We start from the raw sequence: 21273 nt of genomic DNA, 5'->3' as shown, positions 1-21273 counted from the left end.
CAATATAAAGATTGATAATTATTTAAGTGTTTCATATAGGCCCAACCTTCTTTTCTGCTTCATATTCAGCCCAAGCTGCCTTTCTGTCCTCCTCTGATAGAGCCTCTTCCTCTTTATGGTCCAGAAGAGAGTCGTGTTCATGGTATGTCACAATCTGCTCCTTCCTGTTTTGCAGCATTTCAGCAAGCACAGTATCCTGGTGAAGCAAAGCAGGTCTAGCTATTAGAATGGTTAGGCAAATAATACATCTATATCTAAAAGAATCAGTAATGGCTATGAGTAAGAGATCAATACTCACAGTGCCCTTGGCTTTCGTCAGCAATACCCAGAACTAATTTTGTTTCACCATACTATAACACAAGTATTTGCGCTACAAGGCAACCTGGTGCCATTTATGTTCATTAACTTGACTTTAAATCTGTCAATGAATTAGGAAAGACTGAGTGGGTTTGCAAGTGCATGCCCGAAGTAAAAAATTTTCTTTTTTTTTGCTGATGTGCATTGGGTGAAGAAATTATGACAAGGATAAAGCTTTCTTTCATCCACCTTACACATGACTCCAATCTATTTCCAGCCGTTACCTAGAGCCACCTAGTACATCTCCCAGCTTCCATTCACTTTCAATACATCGACCAGTAAATGCATTAACCTAGTCAAATTTACCTATCCAACTCATATTCTCCTGCACACCCAGCAGCATACAAAAAAAAACCACTATTACCATTGACCTACCCAGTCACATATGACAAGTCCACCATTCATATGCCAACCTACCTTTGGAATTACAGTCGCACAAAATGAAGCCCTCTCCTGCTGAGTGGGGGCCTATACAGGTTTAATTTCATCTAATCACATCTCACACATGGATGAGAGAAGAGCTCCTGGTCTGCAAGTTATTTAACAATTTTCCCTTTGGCAGTGTACATAGCGAGCCTTGCTTTAAAACAAACCAATTAGCCTGCTAACAAACCTCCAACTCGCTAAATCCAGGGGCCAATTCCTGACTGACATTACCTCTGAAAGACCAGGAACGGCCTCTAGAAACAAATCTGTTTATTCAGTGTAACCCTCTGAAAACACAATTAAACTGACTTTAGAAGGCATGCAAACTACAATTTAAGATCAAATGTGGGTATCTGTGACCCATAAACCACCATATAAAGTTAGGCTTCATGCGGATAAAGCAGACGTGTAACTTCTGGCATTATCTGTGCAGCTGCAGAGAAGCTGCGCTTTAGGTGCGGAGAAGAGCTCTGTTTCTTGTCAAACCACTTCCAAAAAGATTTGATCCAAAAAAAAAAAAAAAAGTGTGCGTGTTTGCATGTGCACATAACCATAACCACTGGTACTATTTTGGTCACCAGCTACATTACAATACATATTTAGTCATACACATATGGATTCAGACAGACCAAGACACTAACTTGTACACTGACCACTAAATAAAATTCAACGTAACAATTTGGCACAATATAATGCCAAAAAACTAAGAATAACTCCTGGAATCCCATCTGAACCACTTCACCAGCCAGAGCACTAAACATAACTCACAGGACAAGATTACTACAATAGTTGTGTTGCTTGCCAAATAGCTGTCAAGTACATCAGTGATTATAACTGAATGGAGTGGGTCCAAACATATTATTGACCACTCCATGGATCATTTCTTTTAGTATTGCGACCTGGTTGTATTTTTTTTATCCTCTGCACTATTCCTCAGATCGTTAAACTTGCTGGCTCTAATTATCAAAAAATATGATTCAATATATAAACAAGACTGCAGGGTCATGTCAGGTAATGAAACTCGAGATTTGTTGCACAATCAAGGACTGCATAACTGAATGTCTCAGAAGCAGCTTAATCTGTATTTCAAGCAATCCCTCTTTTGGTACAGAAGATAAACCTACGATGACAGTACTGCCACATACAATATGAATATTCGGAAATAAGCAGAAAACACAGATACCTATCAGAACAATAGGCAAACAGAAACTAAAGACTGGGCTGTCAAATTGAGCACATTTACCCAGATTTGTGACTTATGTGCTTTTGCTCAGACCTATCATCACCCGTGTCATTTTTACGTTCCATCAATTCCTTTCAGCTCATAGCTGCAATATTCACTATATGCCCCATATACAATGTGATCAACAGGTCTACAGCGGCCCCTGCATCCAATCAACATAACAGAAGAAAGCAAACTCAGTGCTTAGCAAGTACATACCATTATTAAAATTGGAGTAACACTATCAGTTTTTGTGATCTACATTACACAACTTGGCAAAAAAAACAAAACCCACATATAAAGCTAACGTTTCAAAGCTGCATTTTTATTACATTTTTGAGATTGGTGATAAGCTGCCAACTCTCAATTATAAAACCTGTCATATATAATCTGCCAGCACCAGGGAAGATAGCCAGACTTAGCACGTATCTATTAACCCATACCCTTCCAAAGAGCTATGGCATAATTTACAGAAACTTGGTGAATGTGGGTTGATGTATTTTGCCTAAAATAAAAAGGGAAAATTATGTAAGACATTAAAATTGTGAATCTGAGGGGCATACAGCCAAGACTGTATATATATTTACTTTAGAAAATAAAACAATACTATCACCACAATCACGTGTGAATAGTGTGAAATAAGTATGCAATATACTTATCAGGTAAATCAAGAGGACAGCCTCCCAAGGATCACTTCCCAGGTAATGATCTTTAGACCAGACTACAAGCAAAACATGTGTAATGTACAAAAATGCACTCACAAGATGTAGATGTATCATGCGTTCAAAGGCTGCCTCCTACGATGTAATTGGGGGAGCTATGGATCCCTCTCCGCTGTATGCAGGATAGCAGGAAATCAGGACTCCGGATGGTAGTGTAAAATAGTGGCTTTCGTTATAAATCAAATAAAACTAGTAAAAAAAAAAGCAGTAGTTGTGGTCTTACGCATTTCGTCTCACACTTGGAACTTCTTCAGAGACCATAAAATCAAAGTAAATTTATCCAGTGCAAGAAGGGAACCAGTAGGGCCACAGAGGAGAAAACAACCCTCTGAACCACCAATGAACTCAGGGATTAGCCCTATTTAAAGGGACTCTGGGGTGGGAATTGTTAGGCTGTTATCTTTGTATAACCATCTGTAATTTACTTTGATTTGATGGTCTCTGAGGAAGTTACAAGTGTGGGACGAAACGCGTAAGACCACAACTACTGCTGTTTCACCATTTTTTTTTTTGAATTCTTTATTTTTGGTGTGCAGGTGATTACATCTGAATTACATACGCCACAACAGCGTGCATTTATATTGAAACGTATATGGGTAAAACAGTGGCATAGAGAAATTGCACATAATTTTTTTTTTTTTTGACGAACATAGTGATACGTTAGGCATTAATGAATGAACTACGATAAACATATTGCTAAATAACTCGTCTGCTTCAGCGTACCTTAGAGGTACCGACAGGTAATTCCGTTACTTGGTCGAAAGGTATTTTCGCTGATATATCTGGACAACTATATTTGGGTAACTTAGGGTGTCCCCAGCGTAGACTGTTTCACCATTTTTATTTGATTTATAAGGAGAGCTGCTATTTTATACTGCCATTCGTGGTCCTGATTTCCTGCGGAGAGGAATCCATAGCCCCCCAATTACATCGGGGAGGCACCCTTTGAGTGCATAATAAGTCTACTTCTTGTGAGTGCATTTTTGTACAGCGCACATTTGTTAAAATTGTACTAAACTATGTTTTGTGTATGTTCTTTTTAGATTCCACAGCCGTATCCCCATATCTGTTTTTCTTATATAGATTTACTTGTCCGAGCACCAACATTTCCGCAATAATATCTTCAGCTAGGTTCCAACTTCACTATGCAAAGGATTAAAGTACCATTGCACATTTGAATCTTAATGAACAGAGCTACAATATTTTCCATATTTCCCAAGTTTGGTCAATCAAAATGTACCCCTCTTACATCAAGTGCATCCATTTAAAACTATTTTGTTACAGGACAAAAATATTTATTTTAATACGGTGTGCGTAGATGTAGATAACACTTCGAAAACATTTCTGTACATTATTAAAACAACCAACGCACTCTTGGAATTCAGCAGTTCGGCATGGGGGATTGAAAAGCATATGTACATGAACATTTGTACAATTAAAAGGATGAAGTACAGATTTCTCATTTGGTGTCACACAGAATAACACTTCTGCATTACTTACATTGTCTAGGTTTGTAAGAAATATTTTTTCTTTTACTTGTTACAGCAGGTTAATAAAGATGATTAAAAACAGCATTTTTTCTTATACCACACAGTTTTGTGTTAAATTATAGAGTCTATGTCTATTCAAATGCTATAGACAGAAAAAGGTTAAAAATAAAGTAATAGACACGACCATAATTAGTCAAAACAGGGTAATTATGGTGTCTTTCAAAAATAATTTCAATGTTAACATTGAACAATGGGCACAGAGAAAATGGGGCACAAGTTAAAATAGTACACATACTACTGTTAATAGATCCAGCATCACCAATCTAGAAAAGTGTCTGGTAGTCTGCTTAACACAGTTCGTGATCTGAGCTTGTAGTCTAAGGGTTGAACAGGATTAAATCATATGAATCAATCACAGTGGCAGAAAAAAAGTGTATGACTGTATATTTTGTTTTTGAGATTCTAGTTAATAAGGAAGATGGTGCAGTCTACTTAATATTGTCCAGAGACTAGTGCCTCAGTACAGCTCTGAAACTTGGTCATTTAAGCAAACTATTACAGCAGTTGTTTCTTTAGGATCATGACTCTCGTTCGTGTATTACTACAAGATAACGGGTGTATGGCAAGTTCCTTAGTGAGGGCACAGAGCAGGGTCTATAATAAACTTCACAAGCAGCAGAGAGGTAGTGTGTGCACTATTCTCCATTGTCAAAAATTGAATAAAAAATTGTTAAACAATTTAAAAAAACAAAAAAACAGATAAACAGGCACTATCCTTGTTTAGGTTTTATTATCAGCACGAGTATTTATTTTGTTTTGCAGGGATAATGGCAAAGTATCAAGATTTCTCTCAGCCCTCCTAAAGCTGTCCCTCCCCCTCTTACACTCCACCCCAAAAAAAATTAATCCAAATATGTCGCATAATATGGAGGTTGGGCACATGGATTCCACCTGTTTACATTAAGCCTGGTATTAGACAGCATTAACTACATACACAGAAATGCCGGATAATCAGCTTGGAAATAATACGTTAATAAGTTGCATATAGTAGCATGGGAAAAAAAGAAAGAGGAAAGATTGTTCCCGCACAGAACAAATGTGGGGCTGAAATTTGAGCATCCAATACTTCAGCATCCTAGGGTTAGGCTAGTAAGAAATTGATGGTGGGGAGGATGAAAATCACCAAGTCTCTGAAATGGGACGCTAGGTCATGCAAAACAGACCGCCGGTCTGGAACAGGTGGTCTTTTGAAATAATGGATTCCAATTTTTCATATTTTTAGGATTCATAGGCACTGCCGAGTGAGTTATTTTGAGATATTACAAGAAAAATAATCAACCACAATCTGATGAGAAGAATAAGCAGTCACTCAGCACAGCAAGCTCTGTCTCTCAACAATTAAACTACAATTGAAAAATTATTTCTAAGAAGTATATTGTTATGCATGCATTATTCTAGCCAAGTTAAGTTGCTGGTTAGTGCGTAGATGAAAACATTCTAGCAAAATTAGAATATGAACTACTGTAAGGATACGTGAACTTATTTTTCCTGTAAAACGCTAACAAAACTATTTTTTCTATTTTAGTTACAATTATGTCATGCACATACATTTACAATCAGTCTAGTGGCAGTTGATGTATTTTTATTTTTTAAGTTATGATGAAGCATCTAACAATGCGGATAGGGACTTAAAGTGAAACATTATATAAAAGACAACGAAAAAAAAAAAAAAAATATATATATATATATATAAATATATATAAAAAATAATGAATATTAACAACCAGAGAACTGAAACACTTAAAGATGAGAAAATATTTCTGACAGTACTTTAATCACACATTAAGAAGATTAACTATCGGAAGGATGTTGAGACGGGGGGGGGGGGGGGGGGGGGCGCGGGGGGGAGGTACAACACCCCTCAACCTGAGTGAAATAATTTTAATAACCCAGTGCAAGTATTTGTGGTTTTCCAACTAGTTTCAGGCTCCACGAGCCAAGTTTCCAATCACCAGAAACTGGTATGGAAGCAGCTGTGCCCAGCAATTATTGTTTGAAATAAAGACTACTTCTAACTCAATTAAACATGTCTTCACTCTTAATTATCTGTACATTCATCCACCCTTGTTTGCAATGCTAAAAATGTTACATGGTTAGTCTGTCCGTAAAGAAAAGCCTTGACAATTTGATTGGGTTGCAAAGCGAAATAAAGTTGCCTTTGCTTTCTGCATCTAAAGCCTATGTTTCAGTCCGGCACAATCTGAACATACTTCGCAAAATAGCACTAGTTTCCTGCCCATGTCTCCGTGGTATGGAACAATGAGCTCAATGGTACAGCTATATCCTCTGGCACAAATTAGGTTACTTTTAAGTAATACAGGTGGACAGTGATAAATTGTACTTGAAAGAAAAAGAAAATTGAATGCACATAAGATTCCTGTTCAAGAACAAACATAAGAACATAAAAAATAATGTTATGTTGAGAAGTAAAACATTTTCAGCTGCAATTAAGAGAGGGGGAAAAAAAAGAAAGAGCCTGGTGTGTGCCACAGGGCTAGTGTTGAAAGTCTCTGTGCTGAGGAATGCAAAGGTTCTGCCTAAGATGTGTTTTGCTGGCTGTAGCAATATCAACTTGCCCCCTAAAACTCTCCCGACAGCTGCAAGGTCATTGTTGGTGGTCTGCTTCGAAAGCATTCTATTAATGGGGAAGAGGGCAAAGAAAGCACTGTAACAGCATTACCAGTGAAAGAGGTTAAAAAAAAAAAAACTTGTTTACTTCATTAAATCTTATCTTTCTAGCTTAAATATGATCTGCAAGGTAAGACATCCAATCAATCTCTCCTTGAAAAGGGACGTGTTTCCACTCTGAAGGAAAAGCCATTATTCTAACGTGCAAGTCATATAATATTCAAGTCAAGCTTCAGTTCACACTAGGTTCTCTGGCATTCTTTGTCTGTGGGAAAGATCTGTGCTGGATAAGTGTGTGTGTTTGAAGGGAAGGGGAGGAGGGGTAATAGGAGAGGGTAGCGGGTTACCTTTCAAAGAATCTCTGATGTGAAAAGGAAAGAATTACTCTTGGAATATGCACAGCAGACGTCTGGTAGCTCGCACTGCTTCTGCAAAATGTTGTTTTTGTCCAGGTTCTGATACACCTCTTCTTTTCAGTGGACACACATGAAAGCTTTTGGTGTTTATTATAATGCACCTAATGTTGGAAGAGAGTCTCGCTTCTGGTGTCTACTAAGTTCACCAGAGAACACGCCTGCCGTTCTATATAAGTGTTATCAAAACCATGCCAGAAGCACTGCAATGCCCTATCTCCTCATTTCTTTCAATAACAGTGAAATGTACTTGGAGGGTCATTACAAAACTGGCCATCCAACATTGGTGCTGTGCCAAACACTCATATTACATAAAAGGTTATTTGGAGAGCACAGGTTTTTTTTTGTGTGATGAGATGCCAATATAAACAATGCTGTGCCCCAAGAAAACATTATATATGTCTGATATAGCTTGCAATCTAACACATGGATTACCCAGAGAGGTGTATCATGTGTCACTTTTTTTTTGGGGGGGGGGGGGGGGGGGGGGGGGAGTTTATTTGTTAATCTCAGTTTGAGCATTTGAGCAGTTAAAAATAACGTAATGCTTGCAGCTTGGAGACCTGACTAAATACTATGTAGTAAATGCAAAAAAAAAAAAAAAAAGACAATAATAGTGTTTGACAGTAGGAGAGATTTCTAAATTGCCACAAAGGGCAGCATGACTTCTAATGTATAAAATTTCCATAGATAGAAAAGAAAATACCAGACAAATCTTTGTTAAAAGCACACATTGACAAAAATAAAAATCCTACAATACCAGTTACAAATAAATAAAACTAAACTTTATGTCTGCGTACAGTACCACTAATAAGCATTAGTATAGAAAGTACTTCTCAAAATCAATGAAAAGAAGATAATTCCACTTATTCAGAAGAGCAAAAGATGTCGGGGAAACTGTTGCAGCGCTTACCTTGGGCAGCACTGGTGTCTCTCGCTTCTTCTTCTTTTCAGGATTTTGGTCGTCCAAAAGATCTGGCTCAAAGGTGTAAAGTTCTGTCAATTCATTCATTGTGAAGTGCCGCTCTATCTGTTGCTGATCAACAACTCTAAATGACAATGACTGCTTGGCAATTTGTCGATCATAGATCTTTTCTTCCATGGTACCCTTGTAAAGAAAAAAACTATTTTTTAAAATTTATTTTGTAATTACATATTCGATTAGTCCACCCTGCCAACATTTTAATCCTGAAAGTATTTTAAATTAAAAATATATAACCTTAAGCTAAAAAAATAAATACAATAAAAATAGTGAAAACAAAATATGACAGAAACACATATGGCATTTAGACCATGTTCTGGTGAAATTGCAATATACTTTTAATATCCTTTTATTTTTTTAGTTAAGTGCAATAGATGTGTGAATTAAATTGTCTTGTCTTCTCCACTTTTATATTGTTTTGGTCTCACCAGAGATACTTTTGAAAATAGAAGACTGCTGCATTGATTACATAAAAGTATCTGTTTTACTTTAAATATATCTAAAGTTTTGCAACACTATGTGTGAGGATTCCTAAACGAGCCATAATTGCATTTTAAAGCTCTATGTCAGAGGTAAAGTTACATAAGCCAAATCTAAACAGAAAACATTTTTACCCTGCCATATGACTGTTTAACCTCTAACTTGTGTTTCTAGATATTTTGTTTAGTAAATGATTTGATAAGGCACAACGTTGAAATAGGACACTCAAAAAATGTTCTCTCATACAGTATGCAGCAAGTACTGCATACTGTACTACATACAGACTACAAAAACATTAATTACAGCTTCCACTTCACTTGTAAGATCACATTTTGTCTGCATTTATCAGTAGTTGCTGGGCAGGTCTAATAACTGTGATACTACAGCTAACACCATAGCTACCATCTCATCACTAGAATAATTACCAGATTCCTTAAATCTTCAAATGACTGGATAAAATCCCTCAAGAATGGGTATTTTAATTTAAAGGGATATAGCCTGAAATATACAGGGCATTTTTAAACCTTTTTTCATACTCCTATTTTGACCCTACAATGGTATTACTTTTAAAGCAAGTCTATAAAAGTTAAGCTGTTTTTAACTAGCATTTTGGTCATTGTATATCTTGGAATATATTTACACTACTCAAGTTTAGTAAGGATAAAGTTTATTATTTTCATAGAATCAAACCACAAATGCTTAGATTTAAAAAAAAAAAAAAAAAAAAAAAAAGGTGGAAAAAAAAAAAAAAGCATTGCTGGGGTCCATTTCTTCACACAACTTTTGTTTAATGTTCAAGAGGAAAGAAATATTCACTTTGAACTAAAATTCTTTAAATACCTGTGCCAAAAACCTGTACACAAAGACAGGCTTGTTCTGCCCAAATCGATAAACCCTGAAGATACTTTGGATGTCATATGATGGGTTCCATGAGGCATCAAAGATGATCACACGATTTGCAGCCACAAGATTTATGCCAAGTGATCCTGCCTTAGTAGAAATGATGAACAGACGACCTCTGGTAAAATAAATAAAATAAAAAATAAAATAAGGTCAATTGTTTACTTAAAATAATAAACACACAGCACTAATCTGCAGTGAAACTACGAAACTACTCACCGCACATTGGTGGCATCATTGAACTCCTCTGCCCATTTCTTTCTTGTCTGAGCTGAGGTGGAACCATCTAAACGGTAATAGTCAATATTTCTATACCATTTCCCTTCCCCTAGGAAGATAAAAGAAAACAGTTATTGTGAATCAGCTGCAACACAAGGTGAAATAAATGTGTTTTAACCATTTTAGTTTAGAGGGCATACACAAGTTAGAGTCAATTTGCATTCTTACTATAAAATATATATGAAAGATTTATGGCAAGTTGCATACCTTTATAAAAATTGGGTTTGTCATCATCCTCTTCCCTGGGAGCACTGGCCAATTCCAGGAAATCTTCTATCAAATCCAAAGATATTAACGACTGGCTGAAAACTAAACTACAATTGGAACAGGAAAAATAAAAATGGTGATTACAATAACCAGGACAAAGTCACTGAAGAAAGAAAAAAAAGTAATTTGAAATAAACAGGATTATGGCAATACACAAAACATTTAGTGATATCTTCAAAAGGCCGGAAATCTATCTGAAGGGCATTGTACACATTGTACTTATTTTAGTAGTGATTCAATGAGGCAATCAAGACAATTAAAAGCATTTTTGATGTTTACAGTATCTATAAAAATAAAGCAGCGTTACAGATCTCAAACCATTTTAAACAGTATATTAAATGTTTATGTATAATCTCTTAATTGAGCATATTAATTTATCTTTAAATAAAAACTTCACAACCAATACTGCTAAAGAATATAGTGAAACTATCGAAATAATTCCGAGCCCTAATACCTATAAAGAAGAGAGCGCGTCAAGATTACTTTAGTGTATTTCGCTGTATATTTTAATTAATTTTCTTTTCATACGTTTCATAAATTAAATGTCATGCAAGTAACTACATATATTCAAAGTGTATCAAACTGCTCCAGGACAATAAAAAGATTGAAACTAAGGATACATTAAAACTAGAATAGATTAAAGCCATTATTTGAAAGCTTGTCACACACTATACTGCAACGTTCCTCACTTCCTCCAACTAGATTATACTTTTGAAAACACTATAGAAAAATGTATAGTATGGAAAAAAAAAAAAACAACTGCCTTCAGTGCTCCCAAATAAATACATGTTATTGTGGACCTGTAATGTTCTCTAAAATGTATAGATCAGCCGAACCCTATGAACATGTGGAGACTCCCCCACACCCCTGCCACCTGTAGTTCTTTGTAGGTCCCGGGTGTGTGTAACTATCTGGCACACAGTGGCAAACAGATACACACACTGACACACAGTGTGTGTGTGTGTGTGTGCCTCAAATTGTGTGCACCAAAGTATGTGCGCCAGTGTGTGTGTGAATAATATATATATATATATATATATATATCTGACACAGACAGACACACAATGACTCACAAATACAGACACTCCGATAACAGTGACTTATAAACACAAATACACACTCAGATAACACTGACATACACACACACACACACACTTGCACCCACAGATACACAGTGACATACACACACTTGCACCCACAGATACGCACAGCGACATACACACACACACTTGCACCCACAGATACGCACAGCGACACACACACTTGCACCCACAGATACGCACAGCGACATACACACACACACTTGCACCCACAGATACGCACAGCGACACACACACTTGCACCCAGATACGCACAGTGACATACACACACACACACACACACACACACTTGCACTCACAGATACGCACAGTGACACACACACTTGCACACACACTTGCACCCACAGATACGCACAGTGACACACACACACTTGCACCCACAGATACGCACAGTGACATACACACACACTTGCACCCACAGATACGCACAGTGACATACACACACACTTGCACCCACAGATACGCACAGTGACATACACACACACTTGCACCCACAGATACGCACAGTGACATACACACACACTTGCACCCACAGATACGCACAGTGACATACATACACACTTGCACCCACAGATACGCAGTGACATACACACACACTTGCACCCACAGATACGCAGTGACATACACACACACTTGCACCCACAAACACACTGATATACAATGGCACACTCGTTGACACACACACACACACACACACACAAACTCCTTATCAGACTCAGACACACACACACTATATTTTTACATTTCGCTGGCATGTTTATTGCCCTAGGGTCCAGTGGGGCTGCTGGGCTAAGCAGCTGGCGTGTGGGCAGCAGTAATCTTCCTGCTCAGCTCCCTCGTGCACCTCTTTAGTGATGCTGGAGTGATGTCATATTATGGCTCCGGCATCACTGCTCTGCATGCCGCAATAATGGCCACCACGATAATTGAGGCAGGCGGCCATTTTGTTTTCCGAAATTTTGGCGGAACCCTGATTGTGTTCTCTAGGGTTCCGTGGAAAACCAATTGGGAATCGCTGGTATAGATAATTAAAATGTGTATATGCACTGTTCAGAAATAAAATAATTCAGTTTAGCTAATCTGAAACTTTTCCGAAATTCTTTGTTTTTGCACAGTAACAACCTACGGTAAGTCAAAGCATTTAGTAGGTAGTAGTGGGTTTTGAAACAATTGTGAGGTGCTAGATACATTTTCTGAATTTCAAGTGCCATCACCCAATGTAGGGACACTATTTGGCACTTCTTGAGCTTGACACTACAGTGTCCCTGTTCCCTTAAAAAACACCCGTCATGCCCCAAACAATTTAGCACGGCACGGTCACTGATGAGATTTGATCCGCTTGAGGATGGGTACCAAGCAGGGCAATTTAAAAAAAAGAGGAGGTGGAGGGCGGTTCAGATGTGGATGAAGAGTAATACCCATGAAGCATGAATATTGCAGCGCTGGAACAGTGGGAAAGTGAGTAAGTAAACCTTTATATTTTATATACCATGTATCTTCATGATGTATGGTCTATTGAAAGTATATAGAAGCAATTTAAGGCAACTTAAATGATTCCTAATAATTTCACTTTAACGCTGCAATGTAAGCCATTGCAAATTTAGAGAAACTGCAATGTTTACCTTTCAGGGTTAGGTGGCTGTCTACCAGACTCTGAAACGATGCTGGATTCCCTCACGCTTTGCATGAGGAAGACAAATGTGTTGAAAAACCCTGTAGGAAATCATTGATTCAACACATTTCTATGGGGAGGCCTAATGTGCAAGTGCATTAGCCCCCATCGATGCTGGAATCAGTTAAATGTTTAAAGGATTACTAACCCTTTATTTGCTACTGGGGATGGGAGAAGAGGGACCCATAGTGTTAAAAATACAGCTTTGTATTCCTAACATTATAGTGTTCCTTTAATGAGTAAGGATGCCACTGAGTATTAAAAAGACGTTGGAAAGAAATTGAATAATACGGACATGTTCTAAACCCCTCCCTCACTCCCACCCCCAGGTATGCCACTAATTATGAATATTTTCATCAAGATTGTGCCCCTTAAACCATTGTGTACTCAGATAGCATTTACCTAGAACAGTTCTATTAAAATAAGATTATAAGCTTGTAAAAGGACAAATATGTCACTATGGCTATCTGAAAAGACAGGTGTAGCAGTGTCCCTCTTCAATAGTATAATACTAGATAACAATAAGAGGCAGGAAGAGAATTACTTAAAGATGTATACAAATAAATATTAGTGTACAAGCAACAGAACTCACACTTTGTCTCCCAACACCTCTGCCATGCGGAGAACATCGAATAAGATTGTTATCTTCCCAGAGTGTTCCAAGATCTGAGCATCTGCTTCAGTTACAAATTCTTTATACCAGTCAGCGCCAGCAGCTGCAGCTGGACTTCCTGGATTCGAGGCGGCCAAAGTTTTGCCTGTAGTAGATAAAGAAATAGGTAAGAAAAAGTCTCTCATATAAATACATACGAAGTGTTTAAAAACAAGATGCTGTATTTGCATTTAATTTCTTTTTTTGGCATTACACAAAGAACTCTTTTAAAAACAACTGCAATTACCAGTTGTAACGGATCACCTGGCACCCCGACTTGGTACCTCCGTTAAAGGATGCTCCTAGTGCTTCCTGAGGACTCCAAGCACTCTGGCAGACACCATAATCACCGAATCCAAGAAACCTTTAAATTCTCCCAAGCGTATGAATGCTGTAGACCATTGAATAGGAACCATACGAATAGGCTTGTACCCCTAGCAGTCAACTGGAACAGCATACAATAAATCCTTCCCCCAATAATGAGACGACACATCACTTTGAGGTTAAAACAGGAACTCTGGACTGGCTCATCCAGCCTGGCTTTTATTACACTAATCCACATACAGGCCACACCCAGGGGGAGGCATAAAATAACCAATCACATACATGGTTCAGCCCACACATCCCCTCCCCTCAGATAACATTAAACTCAATTATCCGGTACACTTTTTCAGCCAAGTTCTGGATGTACCCCAAAACCCGGGGGTACACCTTTAAATCCAGCATCGCTGGATAGCCCTTATTCAGGGGGACAACATATCCAAAATTCAAGTAATTCGGATGAATGGTTCGTGAGATATGGGGTTCCAAAGATTTGACCGACCGCATGGGTAAAGTATCCGAAAACAGTTCCATGCATTTTGGCCCTGCGGTCGGTCACAAACAAGGGAATGAAAACAGGCGAATTGCCTGTGTTATAGAGCCTGGAGAGGGTTTGAATGAATTCCCTTGTTTATGGGGTTCTTTCTACCGAACGGTGGGTCATTCGGTAGTTTCCATACGAATTTCTGGAAGTATGGAGGTCTCAGCGGTGTTTGCCTAGTCAAGTGTCCGATTTTAGTTCCAGACACTCGACGGGAAAACACCGCTGTTCGGTAGTTTAAGATGGCCGCCGCCACGTGTTTGTTTCCCGAATGGCGGCCACCCAGAGGACAAAGAATACATTACACTGATTGCCAATTACCCGTTTGCAACATTGTTGCAAACTGTAATTGGAGGCACACTTATTCCTGGGTGGTCTGGTTGTTCGGTAGTTTCACTCAATATAATAAATGGAGTGATTCTACCGAACAATCAGATGAATGCTGCATACATATCCCAGGTTAAACTTAATACACATATAATATTACAGGCAGTACACTAGAATATGTATCACAGTCTTAAAGGGACAGTAGTCCCAAAAGTCCCAATATGTCCATAGATGCTGTTAAAAGGGCCAGTAGCAGCAATATACAGTACAATATGCCCCAAATAACCCAGGGGCCATAGTCAGCAGGTAGGAGGCTAGCAAACAGGCTTCTCCAGGGCCCAGTGGCGAGGTTGGTTTCGCCACACCAGTCATGAACTCTGGTGTAGCAAAGCCAGTAATGCACTATTCAGTGTACTGCATCAAGCAGAGCTCAGATGGAGATCAGTGGACCTCCAGCAAAACATGATGGCATTGCACCAAACATGCTAGGTAGCACAGAGTTCTTACCACATTTAGTAGATGCCAGCAGCTCAACTGGGATTTAATACCATGGACCCAAAGAGGAAAATATACAATCTTTCAGCATTAACCCCTTAAGGACGCGGGACGGTTCAGGACCGTCATCGGCATTTTCCCATTGCCGACCAACGACGGTCCTGAACCGTCCTTAATTTAAAATGTACTTACCCGATCGCCGTCGTTCCCCCGGCGGCGCTCCCGTTGTGGGGAGACTGCCTGCAGCCCAGACAGTCTCCCCATGGCGAATTAGGACCCCTGTGGCCATGTGATCGCCCAACAGGGCGACCACATGGTCACAATAGGTGTCCTAGTGTCTGCCTGCAGGGGGACTGTCTGTGCTGACAGGCAGTCTCCCTGCAAATGTAAAATCATTTAAAAAAAGGTAAAGTTAATAAAAAAAAAAATATTATATATGTGTATATATATATATGATATATAGACATATATTATACCTATATAATATATGTCTATATATCATATATATATAATGTCATGCTAAGTGTATTTTTATATTAATATGTACATATATTAATATAAAAATACACGTATAATTAAATTATACACGTATATACATTATATATAATAACTATATATATTGTATATATATATTATTATAAAATACAAATAATAAGTAAATTAAATAAAAAAAATAATAATAAAAGAAAAAAAAATTATATATCTATACGAAATTTTATTCTAACTGTATTTTGATATTAATATATATATATTTATATCAAAATACACTTAGAATGAAATTGTATATATATCTATGTATATATAAATAAATAAAAAGAATACGAACTATTCATATGTCCATATAAAAAATTACATAAATATTTATATAAATATACACGTAGACTTCAAATATATAAATATGCATATATATTTAAATTCTACGTGCGTATTTATGTAATATTTTTACATAATTAAGTTATTTTATTGATTGCAATTTAAGGGACCTGCCTGCCAACCCAGGCCGAAAGTCCAGAGAATTTAATTTGCTATCACTGTATTTTACCCTGTAACGTTCTATGACACCCTAAAACCTGTACATGGGGGGTACTGTTTTACTCGGGAGACTTCGCTGAACACAAATATTAGTGATTCAAAACAGTAAAACATATCACAGCGATGATAGTGTCAGTGAAAGTGACTTTTTTTGCATTTTTCACACACAAACAGCACTTTTACTGATGATATAATTGTTGTGATACATTTTCCAGTTTTGAAACACTAATATTTGTGTTCAGCAAAGTCTCCTGAGTATAACAGTACCCCCCATGTACAGGTTTTATAGCGTTTTTGAAAGTTACAGGGTCAAATATATGGGTCAAATATTTTTACATTGAAAATGGCCAGGTTGGTTACGTGCCTTTGAGAGCGTATGGTAGCCCAGGAATGAGAATTACCCCCATGATGGCATACCATTTGCAAAAGAAGACAACCCAAGGTATTGCAAATGGGGTATGTCCAGTCTTTTTTAGTAACCACTTAGTCACAAACACTGGCCAAAATTAAGTTCAATTTAGTTTTTTACTTTTTTCACACACAAACAAATATGAACGCTAACTTTGGCCAGTGTTTGCGACTAACTGGCTACTAAAAAAGTCTGGACATACCCCATATTGAATACCCTGGGTTGTCTACTTTAAAAAAAATATGTACATGTGGGATGTTATTCAGCGATTTATGACAGATAATAGTGTTACAATGTCACTATTGATACATTTTAAAAATGTATGTTTTGAAACCGCAATATCCTACTTGTACTTATAGCCCTATAACATGCAAAAAAATAGCAAAAAGCATGTAAACACTGGGTATTTTTAAACTCAGGACAAAATTTTGAATCTATTTAGCAGTTTTTTTTCATTCGCTTTTGTAGATGAGTAAAAGATTTTTCACATAAAAGTAAAAAAACATGTATTTTTTTCAATTTTTCATCATATTTTTTCATTTTTTTAAAAATTAAATTACATGAGATTATATAAATAATGGTATGTAAATAAAGCCCCTTTTGTCCTGAAAAAAACAATATATAATTTGTATGGGAACAGTAAATGAGAGAGCGGAAAATTACAGCTAAACACAAACACCACAAAAGTGTAAAAAGATGCCTGGTCGCAAATGTACAACATCGCAAAAAAAGCCCGGTGCTTAAGGGGTTAAAAGGAATACAGCACACCCCATAATTCAATCTCCACAAACTTCATATGGGGCACCCTATAACCTTCAGAAAGTTGGTCCCCTGATGCTGGTCTTTAGCCTCTGTACATATCAGGAAGGTTTGCCTTAGCAGCTGGTGACAGGCTGATCATGACAGCTGACGTTTTCAGCCTCTCACCAGCTGACATAAAGGCAGAGTTTCCGCAGTCAAGCTTGTAATTTTCCCCCAACCGTCACCAGTGACGGCTGTAAGGGAAATCAAACGCTTTCTGTGGAGGATCCCGCAGTTATGTTGGATCCTCCATAGACCTTAATGATGTACTCTTGTGCATGCTCAAGAGTACTGTGCTGATGTCGGCACCAGGTAGCTGAAATGTCAGAAGCTGTCGAGGACCAAATGGAAGAGGAATGTAGCGCTTACAAGGGACAGGTTTAGGTTAGTAAATCTCAACTTTTTCTACTACTATCAGGGGTCTTTGCAAATCATGCAAAGACCCCAGGCATTGGCAGAACCGCGTTAAATTTAGCATCATTAAAGACAAAGATGAATTTAAACCATCTATAGTTTGACATTTAATAGAAACACATTTTACAAAATACATACATGAAATAATATAAGCATTTATTTCAAACGTACCAGGTTTTATTGGTCTCATTTCAAAGTTCTTAAAGATGAGATCTGGTATAGAATCTTCCACAACAATGCATTCTTCACAGTTTAAAATTTCTACTTACTCTCTTCAGCTTTAACAGGAACGCTGTTTGAAGCATCATCTGGTTTTGGATCATTTCCATTTCCTCCGCGAGACCTTGAATTCCATACTTTAATGACTTCAACATCGTCGTCACTTTCCTCATCATTAGAGCTGCTGTCCTGTTTGCCCTTCCCTTTTGCTTTTTTCCTAAAGGATAAAATGGTATTAGTAAATAACTTTCCTATAATGAATTTATGTACTGTTTTGTTGCATTGAAATACATTTATCAATAACGTTTACTTGGTTGCAAAGGTTTTGAATTTGCGGAGGCCACAAATTAGATGACCAAAATATTACTGCACTAAAATTGGCCATATGCTGTGAAAATACCTTTTACAAAAGTGTGTAAAGAAAAACCATTTGCTTTCGTAAATTTAATTCAGATTTTGGCAGAATATTTCAAAACCACAAATAAGATCAGTTGGAAGTTATCTTTGATTGTTTGACTAATTCCTGGTGATCTTTCGCATTACGTTATTGTTAAGTGATTTTCTGGCAACAGAAAGTAAACAAAAAATAATCGTTCTGGTAGGTAGAACACTCTTCTGTAAAGGCCAACTTTGATTATATTCATAACAGTATTACACTAATTGCAAAAATCAAAGAGAAAAATTGAATGGCACATCTGTTAAGCCATGTAACCCCTTCAATACCAGGATTTTGAAAGCAGATGTCAATCAATAGGCCAATTCCATCTGCCCAACTTACTTGGTCACTTCTTCTTCAGAGGTTACACTCATTGAAGACTCATCAGAATCAGATGCGAGGAATTCGTCCATGCTGTCTTCGTCAAAATAGCCCTGTAAAGCGCATATGACATCTTTTGCTTACTTGCCAGCAAGTACAGTCGTTTTAACTGAAATGCTATCTAAACATCTGTATAGTCACTGGGAAAAAGTCTGGCTTACATCATCTTAAACAAAGCATTAATAATGGGCATATATCTTGATACATAAGGGAACCTGAACGGAGATGAAAGAAATGTAGGCACATCTATAGCATGCATACACACAATTTTTTTTTTCTTCATTATTTCACTGAATTTCGAACCATTATTTGGCACAATCTGTTGGGAAAACATATGACAGACAAATGTATGTAGTCTGATATAGGTCTTACCTTATTTTCTTTACTAATATAATCCAGCTGCAGACACCATGGATGGGTCCAGATTCTGCTTAAAACCTGGAAGTCTTGGAAAAGCTTTGTTCCAGATTTGCCTCGGACTCCACTTTCAGGATTTGCACCAACACCTTTCAAAAATATAGAGGCAAAACAGGATGCTGTTCAAGTCCCAATAAACAGATTTAATTTAACTTTTTTTAAATTTTTCTTTATGAAAAAAGTCAATTAACATGCCAAGAATTATGCATATTTCTCGAGGTGTGTCTTGATGGATAACATTTTCACTTTCAAGTGTGTATTTTCTTGAAAATAAAAAGGATTTACTGTGGTTGAGATGGTTCAGAAGACAGGGCTCCAGTATCTGACTCACAGGTTTGATTCTACACTTGCGTCAGTTTTTCATCCTTAAAAGTTCAATAAAATGAGTACAACTAAAGAGAAACTAACTTCTCTGGAAATTACACTTATGCGTAAAATACTGACAAATAACCCAGAATTTGTGTAAAGCCTTTTCATATGATGCTAAGTTATCGTTTAAATGTATATTGAAGATTTAGCAAATGACATCGCAAGCCAGTTCAGTCAAGCCACAGCTATGGCATTCTATGTTAACGAGGAGGAAAAATATAAACATTTTTAATTTCTCTTATTTGTTTTCTTTCACTATGTTGTGCAATGCATTGAGTTAATAAAAATGAAAGACAAAAGAATCAATATGGAGGCACAAACAGGTAGAATACAGAGATATCCAAGTGTAATTTATTTTAAATACTTCACAAATTCATCTTTGTTAACCCCTTAACGCCGTTACGGCGTTCTATGCCGTCGCGGCTTTAAAGGGCTTTAAAGCCGTTGCGGCGGCATAGAACGCCGTAACGGCTTGCAGCCCCAGGAGCTAGGAGGTACTCACCTCCGCCGCGATCCTCTTCTGGGGGGCTGTCTGAGAGCCCAGGCAGCCCCCCTCCGGCAAATGAGGCCCCCGGGGGCCATGTGATCGCTCTCAAAGAGCGATCACATGGCCCCCTATAGCTGGCTATGGATCTGCCAGCAGGGGGACTGTCTAAAATATTAGACAGTCCCCCTGCTGGTAGGTAGTGTAAAAAAAAAATATTAAACATATTATAAAATAAATTAAATGCATTTTTATATATATATATATATATATATATATATATAATATATGTATATATTATATATATACATATTATATATATGTAACGTCATACGTAATGTATTTTAATATTAATATTAGTATATATATTAGTATTAAAATACACTTAGAATGACGTTATATATATAATATGTATATATATTATATATATAATAGATCTACATATATATATTATATATATATATATACGTATAATTACAATAATAAATAAATAAAAATAAAATATTGAAACAAAATTTAAAATAAATTATATATTCATATGTAATTTCATTCTAACTGTATTTTGTTATTAATATATATATATTGGAAACAGAATACACTTAGAATGACATTCTATATATATCTATCTATATATAAAATACAAATAACCGCAAATATATATATATATATAGATAAATACATATTATTACATAAAAGATTACATTAGTATACAAGTAGAATTTATATACCTATAAATGCATATATATTAAAATTCTACGTGTATATTTAAGTAATTTTTTAACATAATTATGTCATTTGATTAATTAAAATTTGATTGACATGCCTGACAACACAGGGCAAAAGAGCAGAGAATTTAATTCGCAAGCACTATATTTGACCCTGTAACTCTCCAAGACACCATAAAACCTGGATATAGGGGGTACTGTTTTACTCGGGAGACTTCGCTGAACTCAAATATTAGTGTTTAAAACTGGTAA

The 21273-nt window shown here is 36.9% G+C and overlaps 1 protein-coding gene across 1 annotated transcript in view; it reads right to left on the bottom strand.

Moving 5' to 3' along the window:
• ATRX (ATRX chromatin remodeler) overlaps window positions 1-21273 on the bottom strand; it is a 131945-nt gene that overhangs the window by 15444 nt on the left and 95228 nt on the right. Inside the window, exons 23-31 of the mRNA XM_063432062.1 lie at window positions 19399-19532; window positions 18988-19079; window positions 18260-18426; window positions 13591-13756; window positions 10167-10273; window positions 9900-10008; window positions 9621-9798; window positions 8232-8426; window positions 47-196 (exon numbers count right to left, since the gene is read on the bottom strand). Of these exons, the coding sequence (XP_063288132.1) occupies window positions 47-196; window positions 8232-8426; window positions 9621-9798; window positions 9900-10008; window positions 10167-10273; window positions 13591-13756; window positions 18260-18426; window positions 18988-19079; window positions 19399-19532 (1298 nt within the window). The remainder of the gene's footprint in view (window positions 1-46; window positions 197-8231; window positions 8427-9620; window positions 9799-9899; window positions 10009-10166; window positions 10274-13590; window positions 13757-18259; window positions 18427-18987; window positions 19080-19398; window positions 19533-21273) is intronic.

The sequence above is a fragment of the Pelobates fuscus genome, chromosome 9 (assembly GCF_036172605.1).
Source record: "Pelobates fuscus isolate aPelFus1 chromosome 9, aPelFus1.pri, whole genome shotgun sequence".
NCBI lineage: Eukaryota > Metazoa > Chordata > Amphibia > Anura > Pelobatidae > Pelobates > Pelobates fuscus.
Note: the sequence above shows the minus strand (reverse complement) of the source record. Positions and strands in the feature narration are given on the sequence as shown.